We start from the raw sequence: 13,761 nt of genomic DNA, 5'->3' as shown, positions 1-13,761 counted from the left end.
GTATCTCACCTTGGTGTTTGGCTTCCTGTCCCTGGCTTGTGTCTCATGATGGATGCCTATTGCGACTAAAGGTAGTTGTGGCAATAGTGTAGGTAACTCAATATAGCAGTGGGAGTGTCCCATGATGGATGTAACCACTTTCAGAGATGGGGCTAAAAGGGTGGGCTGCTTAGTTGGAGATGCAGCTGCCTCTAGTCCCTATCTGTTGTCCAAGGTGGAGGCTACTGCATGGGGAGGGCTATGGCGATGGCTGTAGTGTCCCAAGATGGAGGTTGGGTAGGCCTAGGCTCCAGCATGGGTCTGCCGGTTGGCAGGGTGGTCCTTGGCCAGGGCCTTGGTTCCTGCATCAGTCTGCTAGTCAGCGGGGAGTTTGAGGATATTTAACTTCCCAAACTGAAAAGGGAACAAAGACTAAAAACAACAAGCACAGTATTCAAGTACTGCTGGACCACCATGAAAGGTTTAACATGTGTAATGGAAATATAAGAACGAGAAGAAAGAGAGAAAGGCAGAGGAAAAAATATTTGAAACAATTATTTAATTCCTCAAATTAATGTCAGACACCAAATCCAGGAAGCTCAGCGAACACACACACACAAAAACTGGTAAATGACAAGAAAACTACATATAGGCATATTATTTTTATTTTTTTTATTTTTTTTAGAGAGAAAGAGAGAGAGAGAGAGAGAGAGAGAGAGAGAGAGAGAGAGAGAGAGAGAGAGAGAAAGAGAAAGAATTTTTTATTTATTTTTTTAGTTTTCGGCAGACACAACATCTTTGTTTGTATGTGGTGCTGAGGATGGAACCTGGGCCGCACGCATGCCAGGTGAGCGCGAGCGCGCTACCGCTTGAGCCACATCCCCAGCCCAGGCATATCATTTTCCAACCACAGAATATCAGAATATCCTGAAAGAAATGACCTTATCTTTCAAGGAAAGAAGTTAAGAATTACATATGACTTCTCAGAAACAAGAGAAGCAAGGCAAAAAAAATCCTCAACCTAGAATTTTGTGTCCTGCAAAATTAGCTTCAAAAAATGGGGGGGAGGGGAGAGGGGGGGGAGAGAGAGAGAGAGAGAGAGAGAGAGAGAGAGAGAAAGGAAGGGAGGGAGGGAAACTGTTGCCAGTAGATCTGCCTTGCACAAAATGTTAAGTCTTTTTTTAAGACACTCAGAAGTACAGCCTAGTGCAGTGACATATGCCTGTAATCTATAACTTGGGAGGCTGGGGCAAGAGGATCATGAGTTCAAAGCCAGCTTCTGCAAAAGCAAGGCATAAAGCAACTTTATTGCCTCTAAATAAAAATACAAAATAGGGCTGGGGATGTCGAGTGCCCCTGAGTTCAATCCCTGGTCCACTGCCGCCCCTGCTACCAAAAAAAAAAAAAAAAAAAAAGAAAGAAAAAGAAAGAAAGAAAAGAAACTCAGAAGTACATAAAGGTAAGAAAAGGAAAACAAATAAGTGAATGCAAAATAAAAAGTGTTTATCTTCCTTATTCTAACTGATCTAATGGAGAATAGTTTGTTCAAAATAGTATCAATGACATACATAATTATGTATGCTTATGGATATAACATGTATATCTGTCTGCTTAGGTATGTGTATAAGCAAAATCAACGACAGCAATGATACAAGGGATGTGAAGTAGGAATAAGAATTATTTTTTTATTACAAGGCCTTCAAGCAACCTTTGGCCTAATGTTATTTGAAAGTAGGCACAGACTGTTTATAAAAGTATACTGCAAATTCTAAGGCAGCCATTTTTTAAAAAAAAAAAGTATAACTGGTATGACAAGAAAGTAGAGAAAATAGAATCATAAAATGCTTAATTTGATAACCTAGATGAAATGGAGCAATTCTTTGAAATGACAATCTGCCAAAACACAACAATCTGAATACAGCCTCTGTTAAAGAAACTGAATCAATAATTAACAACCTTATAAATCAGCACAGCACTCAGATGAATTCACTGGTGAATTCTATCAAACATTTAAGGAAGAAATTACACCAGTTCTCTACAATCTCTTTCAGAGCACAAAACACAAGAGAATTTTTTCTGACTCATTACTTGAAGCCAGATAAGGACATTACAAAACTACAAACCAACATCTCTTACGAACACAGATACAAAACTTGTCAACAAAATATTAGTGAATTAAATCCATGATGCATAAAAAGATTAAAATTCCATGACCACAAAGGATTTATCTCAGGTATTCAAGACTTATTCAACATCTGAAAATCAATTATGTAATCCATCACATCAAAAGGCCAACATGGTCATATCAACAGATGCAGACAGGAACAGTCATTCAGTCATGGTATGTAATTCTTTATGTAATTAATATGTTGAATTGATTTGCTAGTATTGAGAATTCTAGTGCCTAGCTGTAGTTTTATCTTCTTTTACAATGTCTTCATCTGATATTGGTACTAGGGTAACATTGGGCTCACAGAAAGAAATGGGGAATACTCCCTCCTGTTCCGGTTTTTAGGAGGGTTTGTAAAAATTTGGAGACCTTCAAATGTTTGGTAGAATTCATTAGTAATACTAGGCACAGATTTTTTGGGGTGGAGGGGAAATTTTAGAATTACTAATTCAATCTCTACTTTGTATAGGTCTACTCAGACTTTTATGTTTCTTTTTTAAGTTAATTTTGGTGGTTTGTGTCTGTGTAGGAACCTATCCATTCATCTGCATTATCAGACCTGTCACCCTTTTAATACTGTCCTGTGTAAGGTCAGTGGTGATTTCCTGTCATTTTAGTAATTTGATTATTTGTTTCTTTACTAATCTAGCTAAGAGTTTGTCAATTATGTTCATCTTTTTGAAGAATTTTCAATTTCATTGACTTTTCCATCTTATTTTTTATTCTCTATTTCATTAACTTCTCCTTTAATCCTTATTTTTCCTTTTTCCAGTGTCTTGTTATTCAAATGATTTTCCAGTATCTCTTTTTAGTACTGATAATTGAGCCCATGGAATTCTGCCATAAAATTATATCCCCAAATCACTTTAAAGTTTTTAATTTGGAGACAGGGTCTTGCTAAGTTGCCCAGACTGACCTCGATCAAGCCCTCATACTTAAAAGTTATTTTTGACAATGATATAATATGATTCAGTGTAAAAATTAACAGTCTTTTTTTTCAAACAAATGGTACTGAGAACATAGAATGTTATTCATGTGGAAAACAGAAAGATGGAGCCTTACCCCCACACATATATAAAAATTAATGCAAAATGGATCACAAGTTTAAATGGAAGAGCTAAGAACTATAAAACTCTTAGAAGAAAACAGGAGTAATCTTCATGATCCTATGTTAGGAAAAACATTCCTTGATTGACACAGAGAAAAAAAAAAGATAAATGGGCTCCAGCAAAATTTAAAGCTTCTATGCTTCAAATACAACATTAGTAAAGTGTAAAACCCCATCCAATTGGAAAAAATATCTGCAAATTATACATTTAACATAACCTATATATAAAGATCTTATAAAATGAATTAAAAATTTTTAAATGGTCAAAGGATCTGAACATTTCTCCAAATAAGATGCATAAATCACCAATGAAGCATGTGAGAAGACACCCAACATCATTATTCATCAAGGAAAGGCACACAGAAACCACAAGACACTAATACACACCTATTAGGAAGGCTTTCCTAAAAAAGACAGTAGGAAGAGTTGACAAGGATGTAAAGAGATGGAATTCTAATAAACTGTTGGTAGAAATGGGAAATGGTATGGTCACTGTGGAAAATAGTCTGGCAGTTTCTCAACAGGTAAATACACATTACCATATGATCTAGCAATTCCACTACTAGGTACTGACCAAAAGAAATGAAAATATATGTCCCCGAAAACTTGTACACAAATATTTATAACACCATTATTCACAACAGCCAAAAAAGTACAGACCCAAATTATCTATGAACTGACAATAAATAACCAAAATGTGAATGGAATATCATTCAGCCATAAAAAGGAGTAAAGTACTACAATATCACACATGTAATCCTAGAAGTATTATGTTCAGTGAAAGAAGCCACACACACAGGGTCACACATTTTGAGATTCCACTGTCAAGAAACACACTGATAGGGAAATCTATAGAGACAAAAAGTAGAATAGTGTTAGTCTGTTATTGGTTTATCAAAGATAAACTAAAGAGGGTTTCTTTTGCTACAAAATCTTCTGAAATTGATTGTACTGATGGTTACATAACTTTGTGACACCAAAAATCATTGAGTTATAAAGCTTATGAGTGAAGCACATGATATATAAATTATATCTCACTAAAGCTGCTTTATTTTTTAAAAACAAAGATCTCCCAGAACGCTTGAGCAGCAAATTCCTGGGCTGTGTATGGTACAGGAGGGAGGTGACAGTGCCAGAGGTGAGACACCTAGGCTCTTGATGGGTCTACCACCAACCAGCTGGACCCTGGCCTAAGTTCTTAACCACAGGCACCGAAGTGTCCTCACAACTGGTGAGCAAAAGCAACCATCTCCCAGGGTGGCTGTGAGCTTCAAGCGTGGGAACTGGGGCTGGAGACCAGCACGCTAGAATCTGGGAATCCTAGGACAGACAGGCTTTGTACCACAGGGAACCAAACCCACAAGGGAGAGTAGAGAAAGAGCAAATCAGCACATAAAAGGAACAAAATGCATGAATAAGAGACAGCAACACTGTCTAGACATCCTTGGCAGAAAATTTCCCCAAATTACCTGCTGACTTTGGTTGTTTTTGTCACTCAGGTCTCTGGAGGCTATAACTTCATTTCCTTTTTTGGTGACTTCTTCGATCCGCTCTTCACACTGCTCCTTCACCTCTTTCATCTGGTTGATACACTGGCTCCTTTGGTGGAAGAAAGCAAAAGAGAAAGGGTAAATATTTATGGATGTGTATTTCCCTGCCGGATTCTGAGAGCCACTTCAGTTAAGAGACACAGGTCATCATTCTCCTATCTCAGGCTCTGTAACTGACAGGGCATTTAAAGACAAGGCAATGTATGTCTTTTCAACGATTAAATGGAAAAATAAAAACCCTGCAGTTAGCTGAAACCCACTGAAGATCTGTCACACTGATCTATAACTAGTGAACTACACAGATTACAAAAAAAATTTGAATATAATCTGTAGAATAACATACATACATATTCATACACACATGTATATATTTGGTCTTTGACAATAGTAGTGAAAGGAATATTTTTGTTATTTATAATGAGCTCCTCGGGACCACACCTGAGTTTATGCTCATGGAGTCAGGCAGGGCTGGGGTTTCAGGATCGGGGCTGACTGCCAGGAGAATCAATCATAGAACCAGTGAGTTGGAACATGTGGCTCCACCCCTCCTTAAGGGAGGGGAAAGGGAATGAAAATTGAGTTCAAGCTCGTTGCCAATTATTTAATCCATCATGCTTGCATAATGAAACCCAGATAAAACTCTAGACCACGAGGCACTGGAAGTGTCTATCAACCTGACTCCACAGCGACAGAGGTTCCTACCCCACTCACCACCACACAGACCTTAGACCCTGCCTTATAACACTACCTTTCGGCTGTTCCCGAGTTGTCCCCTTTATAGTACAACTGTAATAGTAAGTCTAGTTGTTTAGGTTCTCCCCGTCATCCTGGTAAATCAAACCTGAGGGGAGTGGCAGGTAGCCCTGAAATCTGTAGCCATTTAAGCAGAGTGGCAGGGGGAGCTGGGAACACCAAGGACTTGTGGCTGGGATGTGAAATGGGGACCTCTTAACCTGTGTTATCTGAGCTAACTTGGGGTACCAGAGTCAAAACTGAAATGGACTGAAGGATACCAGTATTGTCAAAGCAATGCTAATGGGATAGAGTTGGAGGATTCAGTCTTCTGTCTGGAGTGTTTCAGCAAGTGTCAGAGCAGTTGAGAGAATCCCCACTTGCTTTGCTAATGAGGAAGCTAAGAGGTGACTGGACTGTCTTCAGTGGACCAAACCACTCAGACTGAAGCCAGACGCCAGACTCAGGGTTTCCTGATTGCACAGCACTCTCTACCACTCATCACCTTTTCTGAGTCTCAGGCATTTCAGAGCTAAATGTAAGTACTACACTCAGGTCCCAACTTGGAGGAAATCTCTCAGTTCAAAGGACCACTGGGTCACAACATTCCCAACACAGAAAGGGATCAGGTGCTGGAGAAATAATGAAATGGAGTTCTAGACCTCAGACACCTCACAGATCAAATGAAAAATTCACTGAAATAAACTTCTCAGAAACACGTAAGCTATAGGTGGTAGACATGGGCACAGAAGAGAACAAAAAAGAGAAATCTGTACCCTGAGGAGCTGAATAAGCAGGTCACTGCTATCCCCAGGAGCTGAACAAGCAGGTCACTGCTATCCCGGAACTTCTGCACCTAACAAAGGGAAACACTGGCTCCACCTGCTCCCAACCCTGCCAAAGTAAGAACAAAAGGCCTCTATCTCAGCTGTTCAAATGAAGTTCCATTTTCCACATTCCAGCTTGACAGCACTAAGCACAACAACTCAGTGCAAAGCTAAATCCTGAAACACAGGTCATGTTGACTGTGACTGTGTTAGTTCCTGAAAGCCTCGGGTGGCTCATAAATGAGGTAAATGTACTGACACTAATTGAGATAATCCCATCATCCAGACACTGACCATGACGCAGGATCACTAAAACATTTTAATACCAGCATTTTCGATCTGTTTCTTCAAAGTGTGGCCACCATAAGATGGCAAGTGGTGCACCTCATTCTGACTCAAAGTGCTCTGGGAAGAAAGGTTGCAAGGCTATGTTTGGAGGAGTGCAATGATCACTTAGTGATGTCTGTCACAAGCGAAGGAGTAAGAAGTGAAGATGTGAGTTGACTCCCACAAAAAACTCCCTGTGCCATCAAGAAGCCTGGCCTACCCACCAGCTTTTGGGTTCTCACTGCCTTCTATACAAGGATTAGACCAGACAATATGATTTAAAGGAGGGTGTGCTTCAGGAACCTATGAATCCTACAAATTGAGCACAATTTTGTATATATATCCATCGGTAAACTTTTTAACAAGATGTCCACATCTTTTCTCCAATTGTAAAAAAAATTAAAGAGAATTAAAGATGACTAGCTCTTTCTAAGCCTCTAAACATTCCATGATAGCTTCCTCAGACAGCTTCCCATATCTGGTACAGGGCCTTGGGTGAAACAGACACATTAGCCAGAAAGAGCTTTCAGTCTAAGCTACCAACCTCTATCAGAAAAGAAAGAGTACATTCATGGACATAAATCAATCTAGCTTAGCAGAGACCACCACTGCCTGCAGGGAAACAGAGTTCCAAGTAGGTCCAAATCTTCTGGGTTAACATTTATCAAGTGAGTCCATTAGTGGCTTTGCACATTTCAATCAGCAGAAGGGAGATATTAGCATTAATATGTTTCTTTTGGAGGGGAGGTTGTTTTGTTTTCTATGGTCCTAGGGACCCAGGGGTACTCTACCACTAAACTATATCCTCAGCCTTTTTAAAACACTTATTTTGAGGCAGAGTTTCACTAAGTTGCCTAGGATGGCCTTGAACTTGCCATGTTCCTGCTTCATTCTCCTGAATCTTTGGGAGAACAGGAGTGCACCACTCCACCACCCATCAGCATTGTCTTTTTGAGGGCGGGGGTGGGGAGGCGGACCAGGGATTGCACCTAACCACCGAACCACATCCCCAACCATTTCTATTTTTCATTGAGAGACAGGGTCTTACATTAAGTTGCTTAGGGATTTGATAAGTTGCTGAAGCTGGCTTTGAACTCATGATCCTCCTGCCTCTCAGCCTCACATGTTGCTGAGATTACATAGGTGCATGCCACTGCTCCCTACATTAAGGTGCCTTTTAAGGATGAATAATAATAAGACTGGGATACTTCATTTTTATTAAATGCAATTCTTTGATTATCAGACTAACTCATGGTTTCTCAACTTTGGCACTATAGACATTTTGGGCCAAATTAAAACTTACTTTGGGAAGCTATCTTGTGTACTATAGGATGTTTGACAGCATCTCTGGTGTCCACCCACTAGATGACAAGAGTATACTCCCAAGTTGTGACAAAAATGTCCTCAGTCTACAAAGTTCTCCTAGGGTCAAAAATGTCCTCCACTTGGGAACCACTAGTGCTTTGGATGTAGCTAAGTGGTAGAGTCCATACCTAGCATGCAAAGACCCTGGGTTCGATCTTCAGTGCTGCCAAAGTGGGAGGGAAGTGGGGAGAGACAGAACCACTGACACAGCTGAATAAGGTTCCACATGTATACTTTGTAATTCTGCTCCCCTTTGACTATTTGCTCATGTCCTCTACACAGCTAGGTAGGTCATGTGCCACACGTTTTGGTCAACAAGAAATTGCATACACAACAGTGGTCCCATAACATTATATGGCCTACTGACATCAGAGCCATCTTAGTTTGTGAAGTACACTCTGATTTTCGTAGGATGAAAAGCACCTAACTGTGCATCCTTCAGAACTTATTACATTGTTAAGTAGCATGTGATTGTTTTGGGAGCTTCATGTTTTTAGTGGTTATTCAGTTTTAAAGTGATGAGGTAAAAATGAAGGTGCATGAACAATGTTGAAGAACATGGGCATCCCCAGGAGGACAATGAGTGTGAGGCAATTTATTCTCCTACACTGTTAGTGACTGACAGTTGCAAAATCCTTTCAGAAATCCATCTGGAAATTTATATTCAGTGACAAACTAACACTACAGGTAAGTGTCTTGTATGAGGAAAAAATAAAAAATAATTTTTAAATGAAGAAACACTATGTGGATTTTATATATAAAACAAGTTCAGGGCTAGGGATGTGGCTCAAGCGGTAGCACGCTCGCCTGGCATGCGTGCGGCCTGGGTTCGATCCTCAGCACCACATACAAACAAAGATTTTTGTATCCACCAAAAACTAAAAAAAAATAAATAAATATTAAAAAAATTCTCTCTCTCTCTCTCTCTCTCTCTCTCTCTCTCTCTCTTAAAAAAAGACAAGTAAAAATGTTAAAATTTCATATATGCAAACAAGTACAAATGTTAAAATTTTTATGGCTACCATTTTTTTTTAAAATCATATGACTTCTCATATGACTGAAAAGTCAGTCAAAGGGGAAAGAGCAGTCATAGGAAATTAGGTTCTCTTTGAATTCCTATACTGCTGTTATATTGCTTTTATGAGGAAAAAAAGTTGAAAAAATGAATAACAATTTTATTCTCTATCTTGTAAATTGGTCTTTACTCTTCCCAATGGGTTTAGCCCACTTTTAAAGTTTATTACCTTCATCATGTAAGTACTTCATTCTTGCTGCAAAAATTTGGAAAAACACTGAAAAGCCTCAAGAAAACAATGCATCCACAATGGTACTGTGCTGGAATATCTTAAGTTTATAAGTTTGATTTAGCTCACATCTGAGAACTCTTGAAATACATTTTTTAAGTAGTTTCTTAACCAGTACCACCTGCACTTTACAGAACCTTAGGTTACATTGTTTTATGGTTTATGGTTTTAAACAATTCATTTCCTGCTGAGAATTGCTATGTCTCTTGTGTGTGTATATATATCCACCTTTCTTATTTATTTTATCTCATGAATCCTTGTTGGCTGAAACCCCATGGTTTGGGTTTTTTGGGGAGGGGGGGATATGGGCGAGTGTACCCAGAAACACTCTAGAGCTACATTCTCAGTCCTTTATGTTTTTCATTTTGAGATGAGGTCTCACTAAATTGCAGAGGCTGGCCTTTAACTTGCCAATTCTCTTGCTTCAGCTTCATGAGTTGCTGGGAATACAGGCATGCACCACTCTACCCAGTGCTTACTCCACAGCTTCTGAAGCACTGCTAACACTTAAAAAATAAAATGCACAATAATTTTTAAAGAACATGAAGCCCAAAAGGGACTATGCCTTTTTCATAAAGCCCTAGAACATAAAAACTCCATAACAGAAAGAATGAGCACGCTGGACTGTCCTTTGACTTAAAACACCTAGGTGTGGCCTTCCAGGGAGTGGACACTTGATTCTAAAATACTTACAGGTCATAGGAGAACTTCCGCTCCAGGTTAGTCTGGTTCTTCTGAAATTGGAGCACATCCTGCTGCAGCTTGCCATAATTCCTCTGCAGGGCCTTTAATTGGTCTAAGCCAAAAGGAGAACACAGATCACTGGCATGGCTGTCATGCTGCTCAGCCAAAACACAAAGCAACCACACATGTCAGAACACAAGGGCAGTAACACAAAGGGCATAAGGAGGGACAGAGAAAGCTGGAGAACAGCCCTTCACCTGCGGTCACCACACCCAGTCATAGACAGCCTCAGAAGGTCATCAGTCCCACAGGAACTTGCATCTTGGTTCTTTTTCAAATGTCTGTTAAATTTCCTTTTTTTACCTCCAATTCTTAAAATGTGTTGGTAGCCTCTATTTGCCAATTTTTTTCTTAAGACTGCAGAAGTCCAGAGTTTTCCAAAAGGTCACACACACCACTGTCCCACACCCCTGGAAGAGTATCCTTCAATTTGTAAAACACTGGTCTCCATGTTTGTTGTGATAAGCAGCTACCCCTGGATACCCTGCCCCTGGCTACTCCTTCTCTTGTCACATATTCACAGCCAAGCTATTCTCCAAGGTCCTGTGGTTATTTAACCACTCAACCCTCTAACCAGAGAAATTGCAGCTTTCTTTGAGGAAATTCATTGGCCCCATCCTACTGATCCGATCACTTGGCTCAGAAAAAGCTTTGTCTGATCTGATCACTCAGCTCAGAAAAACTCTGTAGAGAAGAGCAGTAGTCAACAGATGGCCCAGTCGGGGTGAAAGGAAAAAACAGTTAAAAAGGAGTCACCGAATGTGCTGTGGGAAATAAAATTAAATAAAACTGAAGGATTCCAGGAACTACTGATATCCACAACATGGACCAATCTCAAAAGTATATACTTACAGAACAGCCTGATCTGGAACAGATGACAGAGGGGTTTTGGAAGGAGGTTGGGTTGGGAGGCCAAAGGGGTCAGCCCAGACAGACCGGTACTATGTGCTGTCAGCAGCAGTGGTCTGTGAGACTAAGCACTTATTAACTGTATGAAACTATACAAAGAATAAACTTTATTATATAAAAATTGTTTTATTAAACCTAACTTAAAGGAAGAGATTCTTATAACTGAACCATATGCAGGACAATGAACTAATCCTGAGCTGCTAAATAAATCAGCAGCAAAAAAGTAAATTAAATTGGGGTGGACATTTTTTTCTTCTTTTCTCATGGTACTAAGGATTGAACCCAAGGGTGCTTTATCATGAAGTTACATCTCCAGCCTTTTTTTATTTTGAAACAAGGTCTTGCTAAGTTGCCCAGGCTGGCCTCAACCTGGGATCCTCCTACCTCAGGCTCCCAAGTCACTGAGAATACAGGCTTATATCACTGGCCTCTGGGCACAGTTGTGTAAGCCTGTATTTTTATAAACTTCATGAAAGCAATCTAAATTCAGGGTAATCTTATTAAATAAGTCATGCATATACATATACATGTATAGAATAAGTATATATATGCATTGTGTGTATACATGTGTATATATATATCTCTCATGTATGTAAAACCAACCATATACATATGTATATGTATATAACATGTATATATATATGTGTGTGATATTTATATATGTGTGTGTATATCTGTATACACACACATGCACGCACGCATGCGCGCGCGCACACACACACACACACATCATACACATCTCACATATACAAGTTGAGGATTCCTTATCAGAAATGATTAGAACAAGCAATATTTTGGGTTGCAGATTTTTTTTTTCAGATTTTGGAATATTTCCAAATATACTGTGAAATACCTTGGGGATGAGACCTAAGTCTAAACATGAAATCATGTATGGTTCATGTACAACTCTGTTTATATACATTGTCTGAGGGTAATTTTATAGAATATATTTAATAATTTTGTGCACTTTGTGACCCATTGCTTGAAGTCAGGTGTGGAATTTTCTATTTTTAGCACCATAATGGCACTCAAAAAGTTTCAGATTTGGGGGAATTTTTTGGTTTCCACGTTTTCATATTAGGGATGCTTGACCTGAATCATTTCTTTTCTAGGGATACAAACCAGGGCCTTGCTCATGCTAAGCAGGTGCTCTATCACTGACTATTTCCCAGCCCAATATTTAACATATTTATAAATCAAGAGTCTGAATTCTTCTGTTCAGTAGTTTATAAAACATTCAGTAATATTTTAAAAAGGAAAAACCTGTTAAGGAAATATAGATAGGCAAAAAGAATAAAGATTGCTCAATTATTCATACCACAACCCACCATGAGGTTCTCATTAGGAGAGCCACCTGAGACCCTGGGGAAAGGTGAGTTTTTAGGAGCCCATGCTGGCACAGGAGGGGAGTGGAGCTTACCTTGCAGGTCTCTGATGAGCTTCTCACCTGTGGTGATATTATTCACTAAAACAGCCTGCAGGGAAAACAAGCACAAAATGAAGCACCACAACCTAACAACTTAGGCTTCATACGACATACCTGCTGGAAAAGGAGGAAAGAGCAGCCCCTTCCCAGCCAAAAGCAGCTGTCGGGGGAACTGTTCCTTCCGCTCTGGCTGCATTACCTCACGTCTGCAGCTGAAAAGGAACCTGCCTGTTTAGAGATTTGCTTTCCGACCACCAACCTGGGATGGAGGAAAGACTACTCGGAACCTTAGCTCCATTCCAACTCCAGAACAGAACACCACTTCGCAGGCTGGCATAGCTTCTCCCCCAGCCCATACCACAAGTCCTCTGGGAGAAACTAGGGAAGTCAATTCATTGTTCACAAATCAAAGTCTGAATCCCAGGCTGGCTAAGAGAAGGAAGAACAGGAGATCCAATGGTGTTGACTAGGAGGCCACTCTTTCCCCTGGGGGGATAGAATGTTTCACCAAGTGGAGGAAGGCAACAAAGCAGGGAAGAAGCAACCTGGAATCCAACGTGATAATAATAAATAGAAAGGAAAAGAAATACTAGTGTTGAGTTACTAGTTTAACAACTGGCCCGTATTCAGGAAGAATCACTTTATACCATCTGCTCTTCTAAGTAACGCATATTTATCTATTTGCTCACTTACTTTTTTTGTACTGGAAAATGAACCTGGGGTTGCTTTACCACTGAGCTATAACTCCAGTGCTTTTTAATTTTTATTTTGAGACAGGGCCTCAATAAGTTGCTGAGGTTAGCCTCGAACTTGCAATCCTCCTGCTTTAGCCTCCCCCGCTGCTGGGATTACCACTGCACCTAGTACTCACTCTTCCTAATAGCTGTATGAGGTGGGCAGTGTATGATCTCATTTCAGGACACAGAAAACTAAGTCACAGCTTGCTTAAGTGACTCAAGGTCAGATGCCTGTGGAGAAGTAAAGTCCAGCCCCAGCAGGTATGCTCCAGAGAGCAAGCTCTTTACATTACCTGCCAAATTGCTAGGGCAGCAATTTAATGGACAGAACCTGTGGCACTTAATTTTAGGCATCGACTTGACTGGATTAAGGAATGCCTAGAGAAGTGGTAGAGCATGACTTACGGGTGTGTCTGTCAGAGTGTTTCCAGGGGTCATTGGTATGAGAGTCAGTAACAGTGGACAATATCTGCCCTCAAAGTGAGTGAGCACCACCCAATCCCCTGGGGCCCAGAGAGAAGAAAACAAGTAGAGAAAAGGACTTCTCTCTCTTCTGTAGTAGACATTCCTCCTGAGACACAGC

General features: G+C 40.0%; 1 protein-coding gene across 1 annotated transcript in view; it reads right to left on the bottom strand.

Annotated features, from left to right (window-relative positions):
• Positions 1 to 13,761, bottom strand: part of Golm1 (golgi membrane protein 1) — a 66,189-nt gene that overhangs the window by 13,382 nt on the left and 39,046 nt on the right. The window contains exons 4-6 of the mRNA XM_078047388.1: positions 12,436 to 12,490; positions 10,056 to 10,158; positions 4,727 to 4,856 (exon numbers count right to left, since the gene is read on the bottom strand). Of these exons, the coding sequence (XP_077903514.1) occupies positions 4,727 to 4,856; positions 10,056 to 10,158; positions 12,436 to 12,490 (288 nt within the window). The remainder of the gene's footprint in view (positions 1 to 4,726; positions 4,857 to 10,055; positions 10,159 to 12,435; positions 12,491 to 13,761) is intronic.

This window comes from Ictidomys tridecemlineatus, chromosome 4 (assembly GCF_052094955.1).
Source record: "Ictidomys tridecemlineatus isolate mIctTri1 chromosome 4, mIctTri1.hap1, whole genome shotgun sequence".
NCBI lineage: Eukaryota > Metazoa > Chordata > Mammalia > Rodentia > Sciuridae > Ictidomys > Ictidomys tridecemlineatus.
This window is presented reverse-complemented; position numbering and strand designations above follow the sequence as displayed.